We start from the raw sequence: 23,352 nt of genomic DNA, 5'->3' as shown, positions 1-23,352 counted from the left end.
AAGAGAAGGAAAAAATCTTAGAACATGGTTAAAAAAATGTAAAGAAAGTTTTTCAAAGGGATTTATGATTGTTGTTGGTTTTTGATATAACAACAAACAAAAATTGAAGAGAGTTCAGAAAACTATTAAGGCTAACTCCACATATTATAAGGAACATATTTTACACCCAATGGTAAAATATGAAATACCTTCTCTTCACCCACAGTGCCATCAATCAATAGAACTGCATCAGGATGAAGCAAGCAGCCACGCATCAAAATCTACCGGTAATTTCCTGGTAAAAATGGAACAAAAAAACGTGTATCAAGGCCTTTTCCTTCAGTCATATCCCTACTAAATCTCCTGATATATATCATCCATGGATTTTTGGATTGTCCTTATTGTCTTGAAAATTATGGTGTAGAAAGATAGTGAAGTCTAACAGTCATCAAATGAAACATTTAAAATACAAAAACTTTAGCTAAAATATTTCTGTAAATACAATGAAAATCATCTAAAAAAGGTGCAGACAGGCTTAATAAAAATTTTTATGGCTGGTTACAGTTATCAAACTATTAAAGGGCACGCTTTCTTGAATAGCATTCTTTCACATTGTAGGCTGAGTGTGAATGTTCAATACACAAGTCATTAAACATGAAATCAAATAATTTTTCACAAAAACATTTTAATAAACCAAATAATACACAGTCAGCTAAAATTAAAAATTACATGAAGAGCAGACAGAAGTTTTTCAAGTTCCTTGACTGGGAAACTGATGGAGAGCTGTCTTTACACTGAGGAAGAAAAAATACATACATTAATTAAACAATTTGCTATATGAATGCATTTCACACACAAAAAACATAAATTCTAAGATAAAAACATAAAAACTTAAGTAACACTAAGTGATTAAAAGTAATTACGACTAAGACGAGAAAAATAATCCCACACAATATGAGCATCTGCATTGTAGAAATTTTGGGGTTAAAAATTGATGTTTCCTTGAAAATCATATACAATAGATGATAATTTCTGTAATTTTTAAAAGAAAAATTTGAAATTCAAAATTTATACTGAGCAAAAATTTTCTTCTTTTAAAAAGTAAAGTTTTTTTTCTTTTTTTTTTTAATTTTACTTCTTAACTGAACATTTTTCATTATTTTTGCTGATGAATAGGGTGAAGATAAGTGTCGAATAATACTCTTGTGATTACAAACAAAAAGATAAAATATGTTTTTCTAAAAGGAAGACATGAAGACATTTTTCTAGAATCTTCTAGAATTGTAGTTCTATAAATCTTGCCTTCAAATCCTTCTAAACTTTCACAGTTGCAACGTCTAAAATCCTAAAGAAAAATTACCTCTACCAATTTTGTAACAGCAAAAAGCCAGAAGTATTTTTTTTTCGGGGGGGGGGGGGGAGAGAAAAACACTTTTAATTAATTACTATTTTGCTTTTGTAAGAATTATTTCATAAATTGTGCTTTACAGCATTTCTTACCTTGTTTATTTTTCAGATTCAACAGAGTGTATAATAAGCTGCTAATCTCCAAAATTCCCAGATTTCTGAATTAAAAGTTTTCTATAGAAACTGTTCTTAAAATCAGCAAAATGTTGATAAGTCACCAAATTTAGAGCCATTTAACAAAAAAATTCACATCCCCAAAAGCGAAAAGTTGTTTTAAGAGGTCTTCATTTGAAAAAATTTTGAAATGTTTATGTTTCACTTCTTGCCCAGAAACTCCGAGTATCCCGATGTTTATATCGGAAATAAGAACAAATTACAACCCATTCAAAAGATAATCATATTTACCAGTGAACTGCCAAAAATATTCCTCCAACATGCTAATTCACACTCAAAAGTGCAATTGTAAAAACAGACAGAAATTTCAGATGATTAAAATCAAGTACCTTCTGCCTGTTTTAGACGAAATTAAGGACTTTTAAGGACAAAAATCGATTGCAAAATCCCTAAGGACTTTTAAGGACTGTATGAACCTTGATTTATTGTGCAAGGAAACTACTTTTCCCCCAAAATGTAAACAAATGGCACTAGTTGTCTAGCAGTGGTTGTGCTGGTAAGTTCACAGACACGTCAAAGTAACAGAAATGGCAAGACATTTAGAAAAGTGGTCTCACTTGGAGGTGTGAGCCACGATTCATTATCCTGATGGAATATCTTGGAGCATGGCCATACCGTTACGGCCAATCGTCATTGTGCCATTGTGACATCCCCATGCTGCTCACCAAACTCAAGAATTGGTGCAAAATTTTAAGTGGGATGTTTGGAGTGACTTCAGTGTACGCCAGATTTAGCACCCAGTGACTACTTTCTTTTTCCAAAACTGAAGGGACATTTATCTGGAATGAAGTTTTCTCGGATAGTGATGTAAAAACAGCTACCGAGAACAAGCTCAGTGGGCAGGGACGTGATTTCTACCAAGCCGAATTAAACAAGTCGGGCCCGAGTTTGGATAAATGCCTAAATGGATTTGGTGATTACGTGGAAAAATGATAGGCAAATATGCCTCTTAATTCCCTTTTGTATTTTCTGTCTATTGAAGTATCTGAAAAAGCATTTCAATCTTCACTATCAGACAAAAACCTCTACCATATAAGTTTAAATCACCCATTAGTGGGCAAGAGGGAGTAGGTTGACTACTACATATGATTAGCACTCTCATGTTGGAAAATAATCTAGTCACATCTTATGACATATTTTGGATATTTTTGAAATTTCTGTTTAAATGCTTCATTCAAATTGATTAACTATTCCCAGTTAAAATAACACACCGAAGCAGGCAAAGTAGATAATGTTAAGGCAAAAAGAATCTGCATAATGTTAATAAATTTGACTAGTTTCAAAGGCTTAATTACAGAATCTTTTTGTTCAACTGCAGAAGTACAAATGACAAAACAGAAGCCTTTGCTCAGGCAATAATAATGACACTAAGAAAATCAGTTATTTTAATAATGAATTCCATTGATCTTCCTACTCAGTTCACTTTTGATCTTGATACATAAAATTCCCTTCCATTCCTTGACATCTTGCTGCACAACTTCTATAGTAATCCAACTTCTATAGTATACATCATAAACCTTCATCCATTTGCCTTCCACCATGCTTCTATCATGTCATTTGACTAAACAGAAGGTAATCAGCTCTCGATCAAGAACTAAAGCATTTAAAAGCAGCTGCTATCAGCAGAGGCTTTTCACCTAGCATTAATGACCAAGATGTTGAAAATTCTCACAAAAACAAAAAGCACTCTCTAATTTCAGGAGATATAAAAAGTCTTTTATATTTGTCTAATATAAGAATTCTGTTGTTATTCTTTTTCTTTCCATCGATTAGCCGTAAAATTTCAAACATTTTACAGAAATTCAACTTTCAAGTTGTTTTTACTTCTCTCTATAATATTTGCAGTTCCATAAATAAAGATTCCATACCGGATATGAACTCCCAGGTACATACAAGATTCCTTGATAATGTTTGCACCCTAAATCATTCAAAAAAACATTTTGCATCATTAAAATTTTCTAGAGCAGTTTCACATTCCTAAACCTTTCACCTCTAATTAACGATCCCAGTTCCAATCCATCTTAAAGCTCAGCTTTTAAGGAAATTATTCCATAGCTGTTTCATTTTTCATCAGCAGACAGTGCCTATAGCTTAACTTCCTTCCTGTCATTGTTATTGCCGAGCACAGGCTTACCTTTCACACACACACACACACACATATACATATAAAACTCATTTTTAATGAAGTCAAAATAATTATTGTTTACATTTTTAACAAATTATTGCCGTCAAAACTTTAAATACAATCACATCCAGATTCGGTTGCAAGGAAACAGTTCTACTAATGACATCTATAGAAAAAAATGGCATTATATTTTTAAAAGTTCAATATATGCATAAAATTCAATTAAAGGCATAACTTACCGGTCAAAGAGTGTAGTGTCACTGGTAGAAAGCAACTGCTGTAAGAGTTGTTGTACACCAAGGTCTTTTAACTTGGACTGACGTTCTAAAGCTCCTAAAATGCACAAAAAAATGAAATGATTACTTCCAATGTAAATACAGTCCAATTTATTTTAAATCAAATATAATATAAATACTTTTAACATAATTATTTCATCTAATTTGAAAACACATATATTATAATCATAGTTGCAAATTATACAATACTGCAAGACAAAATAAATCTTTACATGAAATGAACATTCTGCATGCTGAGTATACAAAAAAAATAAACAATGAGTGGCATCGATGGTAGAAGGGGGAGACTGACTTCAAATAAGGCTTATTTCAGCTAACATAATTTTTATGTTAATTCCTTTTTGTCGCTTCCGTGCCTTACATCCACCACCACTAGAATACAAATTAGTTCAAGTTTAAATAGTGGACAAATTGGCAACTTAAAGACAACATTAATTTTAAAAAAGCTTCTGCTTATTTGTAAAGATAATTTGGCAATTCAAAGAAGGCTCAACAAATAGAATTAAATTGATAATTAGACTTAAAATGCATCATTAGAAACCAAACAGACTCGCTTCGACTCTCCGCTATCTACGAGACAACTGGCCATTGCCGGACTGCCAAATTTTTGGAACAGTTACTATTAAAACGTCTAAAATAACTTTGAAAAAAATAAATTTTGAGTAATAATAAAGAAGTGAATTATGTTAAATATATGATAATAAAAATCATGGGGTGGATATCAAGAGACAGATGAAGTAAGTGATGACTGACAAATAAGCAGAAACTTATCTGCACATATAGCAGTCACATGTAGCAACTGAAAGAGCAGAATACAGTAAATTATCAAGTGTTTTAAGAAGTTTCAATTATTTTTATTTGGTTACAATCTTTAACATTTTGTCACTATTACAAACTTCTTGCAGTAAAAACATAGCTAGGTACAGTTTTTAAAAGTTCTTACCTTCCTCTTCTTTCCACACTAAATTTGAAATGCAAAAAGTAGCAGCTATTTGTAACTTCACATTAGGATGCATCTAAAAAATTAAAAAAAAAAAAAAAAAAAAAAAAAAAAAAAAAAAAAAGATAAAATTATAAAATAAAAACCCACAGTGAGAACATCATATAAAGTAAATATTTGTGTTAGCATCAGAGATGCTATTTATCCTGATTCTCCATCTTTTGTCCATATCACTTTTTTCAGATAAATGGATGTTGCCGATAAATGATATTGCCATGTCTTATTTTTAAATAAATAATATAGCCAATACATATAAAATGATGGCATACTTAACTCTCTATCAAAAATTATAAAACTATATTGTTTTTAAATGTTTCGTGATTTTGCTATTGAATTTTATGTGACAAAAGTGCGAAGAAAGCGATGTTGAATACAAAGTTAAAAAGACTTCAACCAGCAAGACTGACAAGAGACTGCGAACTCATCAACAGAACCTTTCACATTATTTATTTTATTTATGTTTTGTTACTACATTCAGAGCTTTCATCTGATACATACACAACAAATTGGTACTATTCTCATTTAAAATTTCTGTGAATTATTTCCATAATAATGCTAGTTAAATATAATCTAAAACATGCAACAGAAGCACCCCAGTGCTTACACTTCGGGAAAGAAAGTAAAGAACAACTCTGGCAAGCAATTCACAAAAAAACCCAACATAAACTGAAAGGAGGCAATTTAATATAATATTTTTTAAATGTTGTCCGAATAAGCAATTAAAACACAACTTCAAATCTCTAGAACAACAACTTTCATTTTATTTTTAACAATAACAATGGTAAAGAAAAAACTGGTAACTATGGTAACGCTTTGCAACTGCATAAATAGTCTCGCAGACGATGTGCTAGCGCATCACAGCACAAATACAAAAATTTTAAACACACCCCACCTGTACTCTGTTAAGAGTACCTTAAATAATAAGAAAAGAGATCAAATACAACACAAATTAATAAGTATAACACAAATACAAATAGTACTACATGAGCATACACTGTACTTAACGACATTTGTTATGCATAAGACAATATTAAAGGAGAAATATCAGGTTATTTCAAGGTAGATAAATTAACTGGATTAGTCTTTTATATTGTCCTTTGTCAGTTCGAATAACACACGAAGGTATGTGTCTGTCACGGCGAGTAAAAACCTCTTTGAGTATACCAAGTGGCCACAGAAATTTTGATTTTGCGGCCCCTTTCAAGAAAACTACATCTCCTCTTTTAAGATCCTTTCCTGGTGATGGATTTAAAAATTTATGCGCATTTCTCAATTGCATCAAATAATTATCTTTCCATTTCATCCAGAGTTGACATAAAAGATTAGTCCGATATAATTTTTGACGAGTCAAAGTTTCCTTTGTAGAAAGTTGACCACTGAAAATTTCAACAAAATGTATAGGATTCAGTTGCAGTTTAGCTAGGAAATAGAATTTTTCTTAACTTGTTGGCAGATAGGTGTTCGACTGGCTATGGCAGCAACAATTAAAACACAACTTCAGATATTTAGAACAACCATTTTCATTTTATTTTTAACAATATCAACAGTAAAGCTTAGTGACTGCGCAGATAGTCTCACAGACAATGTGCTGTATTTGTGCTGCCGCACTGCAGCACAAATACAAAAATTTTAAACATATACTTGTTAAGATAAAATTAGATAAACAAAACTAAAATGACCTTAATACTAAAACAGCACAATAAAGTTGCCCACTAGATTTTGAAAAATTTCTTATTCCAAATCCAAAAAGCAGAAGATGCAAATTGAAACAGTAAATTAAAATTTTAAATTATTACTATTTTTGTATACAAGGAAATTGAAAAGCTCATATACACATTGTCTTTGATCTTGAACATTTCATTCTAATTGTTATTTTCCATATAAACTTTTAGATACATCTTTAAAGAAAGAATTAAATACCTATCATGTTTTAAAAAAAAGTAATATAAATTCAAACAGCATTACGGAAAGGACTACTATCGACATGAAATAATAATTAAAAGCTTACCATATAAGTTGTCAGTTTCTTTAATACATCTTCATTAGACATAATGAAATTTTTGGCAAAATCTCCATCTGCAATATTTGCGAGGATGCAAAGTGCTTGTTCTTTAACTTCTGCATTATGATCGCCTTCCAGAATCAGCACAATGGCTTGCATGACTTGTTTTCCATGAAGTCCCATAATGTGATCAATATGCTGAAAATGCATACAGTACAAAGCTCTGACATTAATAAGGAATACAAGTAGATTAAGATTAAAATATCCTTCAAAAATTGTACAAAACTACAATACAGATGCAACTATCAGCAGCATAACACAACTTCTTTCATCACTTTTAAGTTTTAATGCGATAACTGAAAACAGTTTGAAAATAATAAAAAATCTAAAGGCTATATGATTTCTAGGTAGAAACTGAAGGAATTAAAGGAAGCTTTCAGTTTGATATTTCGAATCTATATAACTATTTGCAGTTGTACCATCAACTCCAGGTCAACAACAATCACTATCTCGGGAAGTAATTTATTTTGGAACAACGGAAAAACTGGTTTTGCAACAGGTGACCTACTGCCTATGAACCATCTTCAAAATAAAAGGAACTGATAACATTATTAAATTAAATCACAGGACAAAGTAGCAATATGTAAAAAAATAAATACAGTAACCACCGTTCAACATGAACTAAAGCAAACATTCTTAACATGCACAAAATTTTAGTCTCAGCAGCAACGCACACAATCTTATACGAAGTTTAATCAGTTAACGCAAATTTCAGTTAGCACGAATTGTGAATTTTCATTTGAATTTTTCATTTAATGAGAACTTTCAACTTACTCTTTTCCCCCTCCAAATGCAACATCTCTCTTCAGCCTTTGGATCAAGCCTTTGGATTGTTGGTCTTGCAAAGAGGTATTATTGTAAGCAACCTGAGACACAATCCACACTGCTGAAAAGGAGACGAAAATGCCAACTTGGAATGAGCTTGATGCAATAAAAGCTATCACCCCATTCTGGAAATCCAATGCATACAGAACTGTTTTAACAGAGCATGAAGACAACAGTAATCTTGTTGATCAGCTACATGGTGACAATGATACCACTTCAGCTGACAAATGGAATATTCTTCAAAAGAAGTTGTGGACCTTGCTGTTAACTCTGCGGAGTTTGTTAGCACAAATGACGATGCTGTCATGTGTGCTCTGGTGGAAACTGATGTACAAGTAATAGGGTCTGAGGTACAAAAAATATCATCAGAAGAAAGTGACATGGACAATATTGTTGTGTGCATGCAGTTTTTTTCATAATAGACTGAATGCACACAGCTCCCATAACAGATTCATAAAATTTATTTCATCAAAAGAAATACTTCACAGTTCCAGAACTTTACATAAAAATAGTCATACACCTCTTCACAATATCACAGAATACAATTACATATCAGACTACTAAGAACATTAAACACAACACAATGCAAAGTGCATCTAAACAGAAGAGCTAATCCAGAGATATCTCAGTACTCATGCTGAACCAACCACTCACCAGTCAGAGCAGATGCTCCTTCCGGTCTTGTACAGCTTTCACCCACCTAAGATATTTCTAGTACTTTCAGCTTCTCAAAATTACTGGAAGGCAGGCTGAATATGATTGCACAGCATCTAACATGAATTACAGTTATTCAATTGCAATAACTATTACTATTGTACAGGGACTGGATCCAAATGCTATCAAATAGTTGCCAAGTTTGGCAACTTTTGGTAGAAAAAACTAATCGCCAAAACTGTTTCCAGCTTGTCGATATCTAACCAATTTAATGAGACAGCCATTTACTCAGTGTTAAATAGACTTGTGCCTGTATTCTTACTTTTCTGGAAAACTTTGCTTCTCTAGATTTTCATGTTACATAACTCAGAAAAATACAACAATTTTACATATAACTACACTAAAATCATCCATCTACATACAAAATTCGTAACAATATCATTCCTTCCACCCACCAGTAAGTGTTACATGCATTGGACACTTAAGAACGTTTGTTGCAACAACTGAATTAACTGCAGTTTTACAGAAGCCATACGTACAGCTGGCTGTGAAGTTACCACACATTTTTGTTTCTGTCTGCTACACAGCAATATAGGAATTTTTAACCTGAGAAAGATCAGCGAATACATTTTTTTTAGTTACAATACAGCACTTCATATAGTATTTATAATATAGTATGTATGTATCTATGTACTGTAAATGGTTTATGTGCACAAAAAACTACTCCAAATAAAATTTGAGTCCCCAGTTAGCATGAATTTTTTTAACACAGACTCTTGATTTTTCCATCCCTTGGGAACCATGTTAATGAGGGTTTATTGTAAAATTGGGTTTATTGTAAGTTATATGCACTTACTTTTATTATATTACCATATTATTACATTAAATTATGCAGAATTACCAAATGAATACAACGATGTGGTCCCGAAGAGGATCTACCAAATCACAAGATGGTTGTCACTGCACTTTAAACACATTAAAAAAGTGTTTTAATGAAAATTTTCTTTGGAATCTGTCGACTGAGGTATTCCTATTTCCAACTTTTCAACAGAAATAATTTTATTACTATAATCAGATATAAAATAATACTGATAGCCATCTCTATTTTTCATTCACATGAACACTGTTCCGATGTCACAACATGGCGAGAAATTTGTCCTCATCGTTCACAGATCACAACCACAGGTGTTATTTTCATATTCCATACAATATTTTGTTTAAGCTGTCTCCACAGATGTTTTGCTGTCTGGGTTGCCACTCCTACTAAGTTTAGCATTTCCAGGTTGACATTATTTAATCATATGCTTTGTCATTTGTTTGAACTATGAATCTGACAATCCAGTTTTGTTTGGAATGCTGTGATCGGGAAATTACCATTCTAAGCTACACAGCATTCAATTTAAGCTGCAGCAATATCAAATGTTATTCATGATTAAGATGTACGTATATATATATATAAATACCCTCATTTATCTCTGTGTATTTGTTAAGTGAAAATTTTATATAAATTTATATGTTTTGTTATTAAAAAACATTCCAGGGTTCCAATACGTATACTTGTCCATGGATGCCAACAGGTTAAAATCCAAAAACGAGCAGAGATTAATGGCATTCATGGATTATCGGAATCTTACTCATAAATATTAAACCCTTTTCATAACGACACAAAGTTGAAGAAAGCTGCAGTTAAAAGCAGGGACAGCACCTTTTATCAGAATATAATCCATATAACACTAGATAAAATTTTGAATAGCAGAAGCCTTAGGCTTGTTTCCAAACTGCTACTTAATCTTCCAGCACCAATTTCATCTTTCATGCACATTGCTACATTTTTTACTGTATTCAAGCCTAACAAGCTCTGAAATAAAAATTTTCAACTCTTGTAAAATCCAAAATTTTAGTAACATATTTGGTACGTTTATCTGCCCAATCCCGAAAGAATTCACCAGGCAAAATACTATGTTGGAAAAATAGAAAATTAATTACTTACTTTGACAAAATGTATTAACTTGGCAACCCAAGGTATGCGTGAATGTACATGCAGCAGACGAGAGGCGTTTTTGACTTTTAAATTCAGTGGCCATTAATTCTTGAGTTATGCTGAATGCATTTTCCCCCCCTTTTAAGGAACTGGAATAGGTCTGTGGAGTTCACCAGTTGATGAAAACTAAAGCATTGCCATTTCTTCAGAAATACAGCATTTTGCCTAACAGTTGGAGAATACGAGAACCTGCATTCCATGAAACTGTATTTCGTAAATAACTAAATTTTATGGATCGAAATTTGCACAATTCTCTGACATTCTTTAAATGAAAATGGATCATTGTGCAGAGAGAAAGAACAAAAGTGTGCACAATTGCAAGTATATACAGTTCTCTGATATTTTTTTTAGAGCTAAAATAAATTGCAGGATACACACAGAGAAAGTTTCAACATTTCTCGGATGTGTTTTGAAACTGAAACAGACTGACATGCACATGGAAAGAGCAAATGAAAAAAAAAAATTAAGTTTTTTTTATTATGGGTGTTTTTATATCTTCAATTTTGTTAAACAGTTGCTGTTTTATGTAATTCTTAGTGTGCCACCATTTTAGAAAATGGCTGTTGTCTTCCACATCTTAGCTTGATGAAAAATTAATCGGCAAAAGGGTTGGGCAGATAATTAGAAAATATCACATTTTCTAATGCTTTTCTCTATTATAAATTTAAAAATTTTAAGTGGTGCTTCAACTAAAATTCCTTTTTCTTCTACAAGCTTGTCCAGCCCTCTAGATAGATAATTTGAAAACACCATATTTATCTGGATAAAGGTACATAAAAACAAAAAATAATCATTTATCTCTAAAATGATCAAAGAAGAATCATACATACACTACTTACAGGCTTGGTAGACAGTAAATTCCTCAGCAATCCTAATGTTTTCATCAATACATCCACGTCTGAGTCAGAGAGTAGCCGGAACACATGTTCACTGCCAAGGGCCGTAAGTATCTGAGCTTTGATCTTGTGGTCGGCCTGGAAGGCCATATTCATGAGAGCCCAAACTCCATTCAGGCGTAGCGATGGATCCTCTCGACGTGTCAGTCCGCAGAGAAGTTCTACGGCACCACACTCCAGGATTGGCTGAGTGGAAAACCACTGGAATGATTATCGAGATACTTACACCTTCATGCCTCCACTTTGAAAAATGTCAGCATGTCGGCATTCGAAAACAAGTGCATATGTGGAGGGAACTCTTTGGGGATAATTTAACATAAGCCCATTTATTCAGAATGGACTCATTCACACAGTCACCAAAATTATAAAAATGAATCAAAGTAATATAATTTACTAACCTACCTTTTTATTGGTTCAAAAACAGAGTCAGATATACATATCGAACAGCATATCTTAAAGACAGTCAAGCTTATGGTAAAAGTACAATGGAGGATCAAAAAGAAACACGTAATTTTTATCCCCTTACAAAATGTTTAGGAGGTGAACAAAACCTATACACAATGATACCACACAGTTACTTTCATCTCAAAGCATTTCCTTCATCATGATATCAATTCTAATACATTTCAATCATTGACGTTTGTTTACTGGGCATATTGCCAGCTACAAAAATCAACTATAAGAAATTATATAAACAAGATTTACTATAATTAATGCCACAATAGAAGTAAATTTTGATAATCAATTCTTATATTGAAAAATAATTTTAACATGATGTTTCATTGTACATATATTTTGTTTAATCTCTCTATTAAACTAACTTGGAAAGGTGGATTAGCGTGATTCTTTCTGATCCTCTCTGGTATAAAAACTAAAATTACAGCCAGTCACTTACCTCTTTACTTGGCGAAAATTCTAACAGAAGATTACAAAGTGTACTAGATGCTACAGTAAGTATGTCATCATTTGCATTATGCAGTAATTTCATAAGAGGGCGCCAAACAGCATGGTCTTGAAATGTGGTACGCAGTTGTTGCACAGAACGAGACAAACTATGAAGACATCTCACTGCAGCCAATCGCACACGTGGGCTGGGATCGGAAAATGCACTTACTACGTTTTCCATCAGGGTATCTGTATCTATGATCTAGTTTGGGGGAAAAACAATATTTTGATATGTGTATTGCAAACACAATATTGCATGAGAGAAAGTTACGCAGAAGAGATATCAAAGAAGAAAATCATTAACTCTGGAGTAAAAAATATTACATTTTTACTCTTATTTCTAAAGTATTTAACAGTAATAATGAGCAAGTATGATTAAGATTCAAGTTAGCCAATTGTTAGTTACTGGGACTAATATTTTTATGTAAAAAATACTCCTTACTGAACTCTCAACATTCTGCTACAGTCTGAAGGTGTACGCATGCAGTCCCAAATTTTGGAGAGCCCCCCAAACCAATCCATAACTCTTTATAACCTTGATTTTTCTTATATGAAAACATGGGAAGAAAGCACTAGGAGAGGACTCAAGACTGCCCAAGGACAGAAATTAATTAGATCTTGTTCATCACCTAACAAATTCATAAAATTTTAACACAGTCAAATCCTTTAGGACAACGACAACATTTATGAAACACGCTTAAAATAATTATCACATTTGTAATACAATTCTGTATATTTATTTGAATACAGCAAAACACAAAAGAACTACCTGCCTATGGAAAGATGCCTTTAAAAGGACTTTCAAAGAGCAAATGGTTTGCATTTCCATTGCATATACGGGAAATGATGAAAGCATCCCGTAGCCATCCAATCTGCCAGGATGTGAAACTAGGTTGAACTACCAATATTTAAAAGTCTTAGCCACTGATAGGATGAGCTTGGTTTGTGCTACTATGATATGATGTGTATGTTGATTTATAAAAATATACATAAATTAAATAACATTACAAAGTTTTTTATAATGAAATATAAATAAGACAACATTAATAAAACAATTTTAAATATTTATCGATTCATTTTATCCTGAAGTTGATTAACGATTCAAGAATAATTTAAAATGATGTTTAAATAATTTATGCAAATTTTTTTGGAATGAATAAAAGGAATCACTTTACAAAATATTTTACAATTAAACAAAATTTGCTGGTACCAAGAACTCTTCTTAATCTACATGTTTCAAAAACTGGTATGCTAAAAAAATCCTAAAAGAGTATATGTAAAAGGAATGGTGAAAGATAATGCAATCTCTAGAGTCACCTTTTAAACAATGCTATCAAGAATTATAGAAAAACAGATTACTTTTTTACGAATTTCTTCATCATTTGCAGCCAATGAGGAGAATGCTTTAAAGGCAGCTTGTTTCATTTCCTGAGCCATTTTTACTTCTTGAGCATTCTGGAAGGAAATACAACAATTTCAATTTAAGCTGAGTAATAAAAGGTACTATTCGGTTTTGAGAGCCGTAAAAAATTGCCAAACTATTGTTGATGCCAGTGCTGCCAAAAATAATTGCGGCAACCCTAACGCAAGAAAGGAAGTATAATAGTAAACTATTTAAGATTGATGTTTTAATTTAGATGAAAGGTTAATTTCATATAAAACTTTTTTATTATTATAATTTACATAAAAAAGGCTAAACATGATTGAATGGAAGTATAAGAGTAAATAACTATTTCAGATCATTATTATAATTTATATAAAAATTACTAAACATAGTTGAATGGATGCATGCATCGCTATTTCGCTACTGAGTTATCGCTAAAGCATAGTTTTATCTCGTTGGTTGTTCAAACATAATTTTTTATAATGAATGATGCATTTTCTTTGAAAAAATTCTCGGTAAAGTGCAGAATCGCACACTTATTTGTTTGCTGTTTTTTACAAGGATAAAAACAATTGGATTTTTGTCAATTTTCTTTTACTTTTTAAGTGAAAATAGGTCAATTTGTACATAGATAAAGTCCAGAGTGTGTGCAGTGCCATTTTTGTACAATTCTGGGATTTTTTTGTTAATGTGAAAATAGGTCGATGTGTACATGGATACCGAAAAACATGTCAAGCAGTGGGTGATTCTGCACTTTACCCAAAATTCTATTGCAGACTTTTTGTCATGGGCAATTCCCAAATTGTTAAATCCATAGGATATCCAAAAAAGGATTAACAATAAAACTAATATTTCAATGGTGTCTTAAGAAACTTATATGATTTGATATAAACTTACGCAATCTGAAATCAGCGCTAACTCTAGATTTGGCACGCTGTTAAATGGGCGCGTTTTCTAGATTTGGCGCTTTTGCGCATACATTTTTGCTGCAATTTTTTTACGGTCCTCAAAACGGAATAGTACCTAATAAAATTAATATAAACTAAAAAACTCATAACAGCGCCAAAAGTAATCCATTAAATTTGAAATTTAACCATCCTTTTATCATGCTCCCACATTAAAGACATTATTACACATTTAATTCAATTCAAAATTCTAGCATATTACTACACATAAAAAGTACATAAAAGTTATGTGAACACTAAGACAAAAATGAAATTTATAAATCTAAATACTAAATTAGTTGATAAAGCAACACAAATCCATATAATATATATATACTTGTGCTCTAATTGCTGATGATTAGCATCTGCAGTAAACTAAAGTCCCCCTTGAAAATTTCAAATAAAAAGAAATAAACAGTTTATAAATTATATAATATTCCCTAAATAGAAACAAATCACAGCATGTTGAAATATAGCAGATTAAACTCTCAAAGAGACTTTTAGAGACGGAAACATGAAAAATCACTTATGTCTTTTCCAAGAATCAGCCATAGACCTTCCAATCTCCAGCTAAAAGTGCTAAGCACTACATATAGAAAGAATGCCATAATTTCTTACATTTCCACTCTTCCCAGTTCTCTTTAAAGGCAACTGATAAGAGAGGCTGAGACTCAGAAGGCCAAAGCTAGGTAGCGATAATTTTACCACAGTTTTAGTTTTGGTACTGTTTTAAAGAACTAGTAAGTCTCCGATTCTCTGACAAAGCAAATCTGTGCAATTTGCTATGGCAAAATTGCATAGTAATAAGAATGAGAGACTTAAAAAGCAGATAATCAATTCAACTTTAAAGTTGCATATACATTTTAAGACTTGGTAATAAGATTAAATGAGGATTAAATAATAAATAAAATATAAAATAAAGATTAATAAAAAATAGATCAATTATTTTGTTTTATTTCTGACATAACTTTGTACAACAATCAGCAGTAAAGTTAACAAAATAAATTATTAACTCACAAAATTAACCACAGATTTCACTGTACACAATGTCTTTGATAAAAACAATGTTAAACATTAATATTAATGCCTAAAGGTTAATAATAAATTGAACCAAATTTAATGCTAAAGAATGCACTTCCTGATACAATAAGTGCACTATAAGCTTCTTCTTCTCTTCTTCAATGGCCAGACAGCCCACGATGGGCCCTTGCCTTCCTCAGAATCGAATTCCAAGCTCTTCTATCCCTGGCCATGGACATCCAATTGGTTATTTTTAAAATTTTTAAGTCTGTTTCCAAACAATCAAGCCACCTAAGTTTAGGTCTCCCTCTTTTTCGGGTGCCGAATGGTCTGGCCGAGAAGATCTCTTTAGTAACTCGATTGTCATCCATTCTGCACAGGTGACCTACCCATTTAATTTTCTGAATCCTTATATATTATATTATATCTATTTCTTTAAAGGATTTATAGAGTTCAGAGTTAGTTCTTCTCCAGATATTGTTACATTTTATGCCACCAAAAATACTTCTCAAAGTTTTTCTTTCAAAGACAGAAATGATACTTTTAGCTTTTTCTGTCATTGCCCAGGTCTCAGCAGAGTATGTAAGAATGAGTCTGATTAAGCTTTTGTAAATTAAAATCTTCGTTTTTCTGCTAATGAAGTTAGACTTCAAGTATTTTTTTAAACCGAAAAACATCGATTAGCATCTATGACTCTACTACGGATCTCGAGCAGGATCTACGGATCTAAGGAATCATTGAGAGTATTGACTTCCGATCCTAAATATTTAAATTTGCTAACAATTTCAAATTTGTAATTCCCAATTTCAAAATAGGGGCTGCTGTTATTATCACATGGTATGTATTTAGTTTTATTTTGGTTGATTGCTTGATGCATTTTGCCCGCTGCAACCTCTCGAGATGTAAAAGCCTCTCTTAGTGACTTAGGAGTGCGTGCGACTATGTCAATATCGTCAGCAAGCACAAAAATCTGAAAAGACTTGTTAAAGATAGTTCCATGAGTTTCTTTTTTAATGTAAGATATTAAGTGCTAAGAGTGTAAATAATGAAGCCAACTATAAGCCCTCAAGAAATAATGCAAGGATCCTGTAATTATCAACTTGATGTACACTGCTCAAAAAAAAAAAAAAAAAAAGGGGGGACAGTCCTAATATCTCCTGATCTACTGGGCCGATTGACAAAATTCAAATTGCGTTCTTCACGTCTCGAAAGCGCGACTTAGGATATATATTAGATTTATATATACCACTATTCTAACATAGGTATTTTGACACAAAATTGGACTTTTTCTGAAATAACATACCAATATTTTTACATATTTCGATTCTACGACTCAAATTACGCCTAAATATGAAATTTTGTAAAATTTGGAGCGAAATTTATGGAGAAATTCACAAATTTATGTTGGCACTTTTATGTCAGTTTGCGCCAAGAATACTTCACTTGGCGAACTTCTTAATATATGGCAACCTAGTTTCCTTTCCGGTGAGAGGAAAAAAAGTCACCATCGTTCCTTTTTTCCAAATAATATTCTTTATATTATATTTTTAATTATTATTTTAAGTAATTTTTTCTTTTTCGAATTTCATTTTAATTGTTTAAGTCGCACTTTTTTTTTTTTTTTTCGAATAACTGTTTTAAAATTTTCTATTTACCTATTCGAACTGCGTAAATAAAGGTGCAGCGATTATTTTTTTTCAAATAGTTTTCTTTATATATATTTTTCGTCATAGTTATTATTTTAGGTAATTTTTAAATTTTTATACTTTTATTTTAATTGTTTGTGTAGCATTGTCTCTTCAGATAATTGTTTTAAAATTTTCTATTTATTCCTTCGAACTCATTTTAAATATATTTATTAATATCAATTTTCCAGAATTCGATTTTATTTATTTTAACTGCGTTTCTTTCGGAAGAATACTTTGTAACCCAGACTACGATGAGTTTGAAAACTGCATACTATATTATAAGAGAAAATACAGTAAAGCACAGTTTTACACGCCTTTCAATGTTCCGTTCAGAAAAGATATATATAAATAAGAGAGATGTATAACCGACATTTTAACTTAGGATGACTTGCATACACTGCTTTAAACAGTTCTATCATTGTGCCCATTGCTTTACATAATTTTATCCTACATTTGGTTTCTTAAAATGTTATTCATATTTTAGTCAAATATTTTATTTTTGAAATCGCAAGAATCAAATATCATAACATTGAAAAGTTTTAAATTAAAAAAATACAAATACTAAATTTTACGAAAAAATTTATTTTTCTTCTCTTTTTCTTTAAGCATTCTGAAAGTATATTAAAAAGTATCCAACTTTTCGAAACATTTTGGTATTTCTGACAATCATTTTAAATAAAGTTATCGCCTTCCATTTCATAAAGGCCCACAAACGGCCGAGCGGTAAAGACGCTGATCACTGGTAGTTCGGTCCGAGGTTCGAATCCCGTGAACGGGCTGGTTGCATGGGTGTTTTCGTGGTTGTCCCGATGTGTAACGTGTATACGAGCCAGTTTCCCTTAGAAAGTCCTCCACGAAGGCATCCCTCCCTTTAGGCAGATAGCCCTCGTGTGCTTTGCCACAATTAAATAATCCAATCCAATCCTTAATTAAATATAATTGATTTGTAACTTCTACTAGAACTGATGTTAAGAATTGAAGTGCAAATAAATAATATCGTGTGCAATCTTGATTAATATAAAATTAAAAATATTTGCACAGAAAAATATTTGCATTCAGACAGAAAGTTTTTTGAAATATTTGCAATTACTTTATAAGAAGGATTTATTAATAACCGTAATAATTACTTATTATATTACTGATGATTAGGAATCAGTTCTTGACAATTACATTCTAAATTAGAATTCTAAGAATTATTAGAATTTTAAATTAGAATAATGAAAATACGCTACGCACAAAAATACATTTTTTGATAAAAAATGAGTTGATTTTTTATGTTTTACAACTTCTTGAATTCATTTAATAAACATCGTATCCTCGTTGTTAATTGAATTCAGAATGTTGGGTGTCGTTTATATAATTATTCTTACTTGTCCACGGAATCTGCTGACTTATCCAGCGATTAAGTAGCTGCAGATCATTTCTACATAACCATTGAACTTCCATTAATTCAGTCTCTAGAGGGTTGTATATTTATATCATAATTTGACTTTTATAAAAATGATTATTCTAAATCTTATGTTTCTATAAAAATATACTATGCTTTAAAAATATGGATGATAGTACCAGCCGCTCTTTCAGCCACTTCAAAAGCATCAGTTTGTTTAGAAATAAATTGTGCAGTTAATGTCATAAAATTCAAATAAACATCAAACGAAAATTCTCAGTTTTAGACAATTCGATTTAAACGAAATAAAGTAGCAAACGATAAAACACCAAAGAAATTTACTCTTACAAAAATATACTCTTATTAAAAAAAAAAAAAAAAAAAAAAGATAGAGAAATTAAAAAAAATATTAAAAAAATTATTTAAAAAAATAGCTTTTCATATAGTATTAATAAATATTTATTACGCATCATTGAGGGAAAAAATGTCATATAATTAATTCTCCGTAAAATTTTACTTGAAATTTAAGGTTAAAAATAGCTGTGGCAATACAGTGTAACAAAAATCCATAGACCACATTTGGCATTATTATCGCTCAAAAAAAGATGCCAAATTTCAAAACACGAAAATATGTAAATTTGTGTATATCTTAGAAAATTTTGAATAAAAAAGTCTAATTTTTTGCAGATATGCTTAAAAATATACCTACTTTAAGATGATGGTAAACATTTTATAGGTTATAATTCAAAATTTTTTTCAAAAAATTTATAAAAATTATTTAAAAATAGAAATTTAAAAAATAAAACACAAAAAATGGGTAAATTTTATTTGGAATAAACCTAAATTTCGAAATGTGAGAGAAAAAAATAAAAAAAGTTTAATAAAAAAAGAGATATAAATAAATATTTGCCAAATTCAATTAACATTGAGGAGCTAAAATTTTGAGAGCTAATATTTCAAAAACTACTCGTACGATTTTTACAAAACTTGGTATTCTGGCATAATATGAGTCGTAGAATCGAAATATGTAAAAAAATTGGTATGTTATTTCAGAAAAAGTCCGATTTTGTGTCAAAATACCTGTTAGAATAGCGCTATATATAAATGTAATATATATCCTAAGTCGCGCTTTCGAGACATGAAGAACGCAATTTGAATTTCGTGAATCGCCCCAGTAGAACGGGAGATATAGCACTGTCCCATTTTTTTTTTTTTTTTTTTTTTTAGCAGTGTACATATTATGATACCATAGAAGCATTCCATGGGAGGACTGATGTAATTCCTTACTCCTCTTCTACTTCCAGTTCATTTGTAGTGACAAAGTATGATCCAATTAGCTGAACCATTTAGAGGTGACTTATTGTCAATTATATTTTAGTTGAGATACCACCATACAGATTTTTTCAGTTTTTATTGAATGCGTAACATGAAAAACTAATTGTGCCTTTGCTGGAAACCGAATTGTGGATCTACCAGTTGTTAGCAGGACGTGCACTACACCACACGGAACAAATCTTTTTATAATTTTCTTACAAAGATTACATCAACTCAAGCAGGTATGCATGATTCAAACTGATGTTTCTACACTTATGCAATATTTAGATGGAAAAACAAGATTTTTATTACTTTGAAATTATACTTATATACTACATTTACTCCCCCTTTAGCTTTTTAACACAATGTTCTGAAATATTTTTTAAGCATTTACGTTATTTCTCTCTCCCTAAAGGCATTCAGAAAGAAAGTTTATCTTAATTTTTAAAATGGACTCACCCACATCATGAATGTTTTCTTCTTACTAACTGATTTTCTCGAGGAAATATGTAAGTAAATACTGTAACACCAAACAGGTAAAATATTTTTTGTATGCCTCCTGAAGCCAAAATGCAGAAGTATTTATAATAGTCTCTAGAGGATCAGGACCAAAATGTTGAAATCATCTACTTACACTTGAATAGAAAAAAATCTGATGTGGACACTGTATCATTTCCTTGTACGGCCTATTAAATTATACACATTTTTGCTGCATTTCATTTAAACTTATTTCGTCAAATTTCATTAGAGATAGATTTCTCATTCAATTTATTCAATTCTCACTTCGTGGCAAAGCAAAAATACATAAAAACTCAAAATATCTTAATTAATAATTGAAGAATATTGAAAAAATAAAACACCAAATACAGTTAAAAAAATGAAAACCATTTTTACAATTAAAAGTTTCTACGCAAAAACAAGCAATTCAGCCACCATACAAGAAGGCAGATTTTTGGTGCCCCTCGGCAAAAAGACACTGATGGTGTTGAAACTGACTTAGTTCACTATTTTGCCAAGTTTCAAATGTAAACAAATATGGCTGCTCTGTTAGGCTTAGTCGCATTTAAAAAAACTTTTATTGATAATTCTGTAACTATTTTATGCAGATTAATTAAACACATAAAAACGTTAACTGGAACATAAGAAAACATAATTCAATCACTTTTAAAAGAAAGAATGCACAATTTACCAGCCTATGAGAATTTTTAAAAAAGGTGAGTTCACCGAGCCAAGTAAGAGAGTGGGTATGTAAATATATATACTTTTGGTGCGGCGGATCGCAATGTTCTGAGGCTACTCCTTTTTGAGTTATGCAAGATATGTACGTACGTATGTACATCACGGAAAAAACTTATGAATCCATTTTAAATTAATTTGGGAAAAAGACTTACTATTTACTCTGCCCTCACATGCAGATGTCATGTAAAAAACATCGTTAAATTACATTCGACAGCAGTTAAAGTGGATATTTTTGTTGAAATATGATACCCAAAATTTTTCATGATTCCAATACTATACAAATAAGAATGTAGAATACTGTGTAATAAAATACTAATGGGATTTCTATAAACAACACAGTACTATACAATTCATTTTCATTTTTAGATCAAAACTGACCTTTTCTTCATCACAACAAGACATTTCATCAACATCATTTCCATTCTCCGATAGAGATCGGACTTTCAAAAATTCAGAAAGAGTTGGTATTAAATGATCACTGATGCTGGCGATCCGCTGAAGCTCAGTATCCACTTCTGTAAGATAAGCAAGAGTTTCTGCTCCTTCTACCCTTTCTTCTGGGGTAACATCTTTTTGGATCATACGAACTAGCGTTGGAAGAGCCTAAAAAAATTCATATACAAAAATTTTAAAATAAATATAACCTTAAAAATATGTTCAAGCAGTTAATTGACATGGATTGAAATTGACTGACAAGAAGATGAAATTGACAAGAATTTTAAATGTCTTTTAAAGACATTTAATGTCATCACATAAGAAAGAAAGAGCAAAATCTTTGCAACACCATAACTAAAATGTTTTTGCAGGCCATATAAAATTGCTTTAAGACGTGTAGGATGCCAGTTTGAGACCAAGGGTTTAGAATATCTTTTCTACCACTTCTACTATTAAAAGAAAGATATGTGTTATTCCTGCCTCTATGCAAGTTACATACAGATTACATGTTTTAATGGATTGACTATTATAAAACTTTCAACATTATTATCTTCTGGATAAACAGCTAAAACCAGCTTTCTATATGTGGTAACCCTATAAAAATTGTACCAAAGTGGTTTAATATCCCCAAATGCCCTAGTATCAGATACCAATTTTCATGATTTTGAAAAAAAGTCCTGCCCTATCAACATAATATATATCTCAAATAGCAGGCAACACACTAAGATAATAAAGAAAAAAGATATTTAGTAGTTTAACTCTTTTCAGTAAAGACATAACATATGCTATAAATGTGACGTACAGATGAGTATCTTAATTTGTTGATTTCTATGATTTTGTATAAACATCATGTAATAGAAAATAATCAATAACTGTGGTACAAAAATGACTGAGTTTATAATACTCACACATTTCAGAGAGTATTACAATGGAAATTAATAAATATGGTATTCTTAACCATTTGACTGCTATGCGGCACAAAAGTGCTGTGTTCATTTGTCTCAAAAACTGCAACACAGTTAGTTATTTTAGAATGCACTCATGTTACAAAGTACTTATGAGGTCAGACTACGTTCACACCCACGTAACAACAAAGACACACTGAAACTCACAGCGTAAAAGCGCTACGTTGCGGTTTTGAGACAAATGAACACAGCGCTTTTGCGCCGTGTAGCAGTTAAACAGTTAAATAATATCATGCATTTATACTATCAAAGATATACTTACTTTGTACACTATCCTAGGATCATCAGCTGTCAGAGCACCAGCACGAAACATATATGTCATGCTATATAACAAAAAATTTAAAAATGTTAATCATCAAATTATGAAAGTTCAGAATGAACTACAATAACTGCAGTAGTCTGTTCAACCAAGAATGAATTATTACGTGTGCAGAAATCTGTATTATATTCATGACTTTCTATGTAATAAGGTGTTGCAATCAGACTTCATTATCATTTAAAAATGCATGTTATGCAGATTAGAATTAGCATTACAGAACAATGAATTAAAAAAAAATATTTCTTTCCTTTTA

At 31.2% G+C, this 23,352-nt stretch overlaps 1 protein-coding gene across 4 annotated transcripts in view; it reads right to left on the bottom strand.

Moving 5' to 3' along the window:
* Window positions 1-644: 644 nt before the first annotated feature.
* The window catches only part of LOC118194604 (armadillo repeat-containing protein 8-like), a 60,947-nt gene continuing 38,239 nt past the window's right edge, over window positions 645-23,352 (bottom strand). Inside the window, exons 9-17 of one of the 4 annotated variants that reach the window (XM_035365777.2) lie at window positions 23,043-23,103; window positions 21,759-21,983; window positions 13,764-13,859; window positions 12,355-12,606; window positions 11,394-11,660; window positions 6,990-7,181; window positions 4,925-4,997; window positions 3,925-4,018; window positions 645-773 (exon numbers count right to left, since the gene is read on the bottom strand). In XM_035365777.2, coding sequence (XP_035221668.1) covers window positions 731-773; window positions 3,925-4,018; window positions 4,925-4,997; window positions 6,990-7,181; window positions 11,394-11,660; window positions 12,355-12,606; window positions 13,764-13,859; window positions 21,759-21,983; window positions 23,043-23,103 — 1,303 coding nt within the window. In that variant the 3' untranslated portion in view covers window positions 645-730. The remainder of the gene's footprint in view (window positions 774-3,924; window positions 4,019-4,924; window positions 4,998-6,989; window positions 7,182-11,393; window positions 11,661-12,354; window positions 12,607-13,763; window positions 13,860-21,758; window positions 21,984-23,042; window positions 23,104-23,352) is intronic. The other 3 variants (XM_035365778.2, XM_035365779.2, XM_035365780.2) reach the window with 3 other exon arrangements.

This window comes from Stegodyphus dumicola, chromosome 8 (genome assembly GCF_044657685.1).
Source record: "Stegodyphus dumicola isolate Sdum_Otavi_A_Nest chromosome 8, ASM4465768v1".
NCBI classification, from domain to species: Eukaryota; Metazoa; Arthropoda; class Arachnida; order Araneae; family Eresidae; genus Stegodyphus; species Stegodyphus dumicola.
This window is presented reverse-complemented; position numbering and strand designations above follow the sequence as displayed.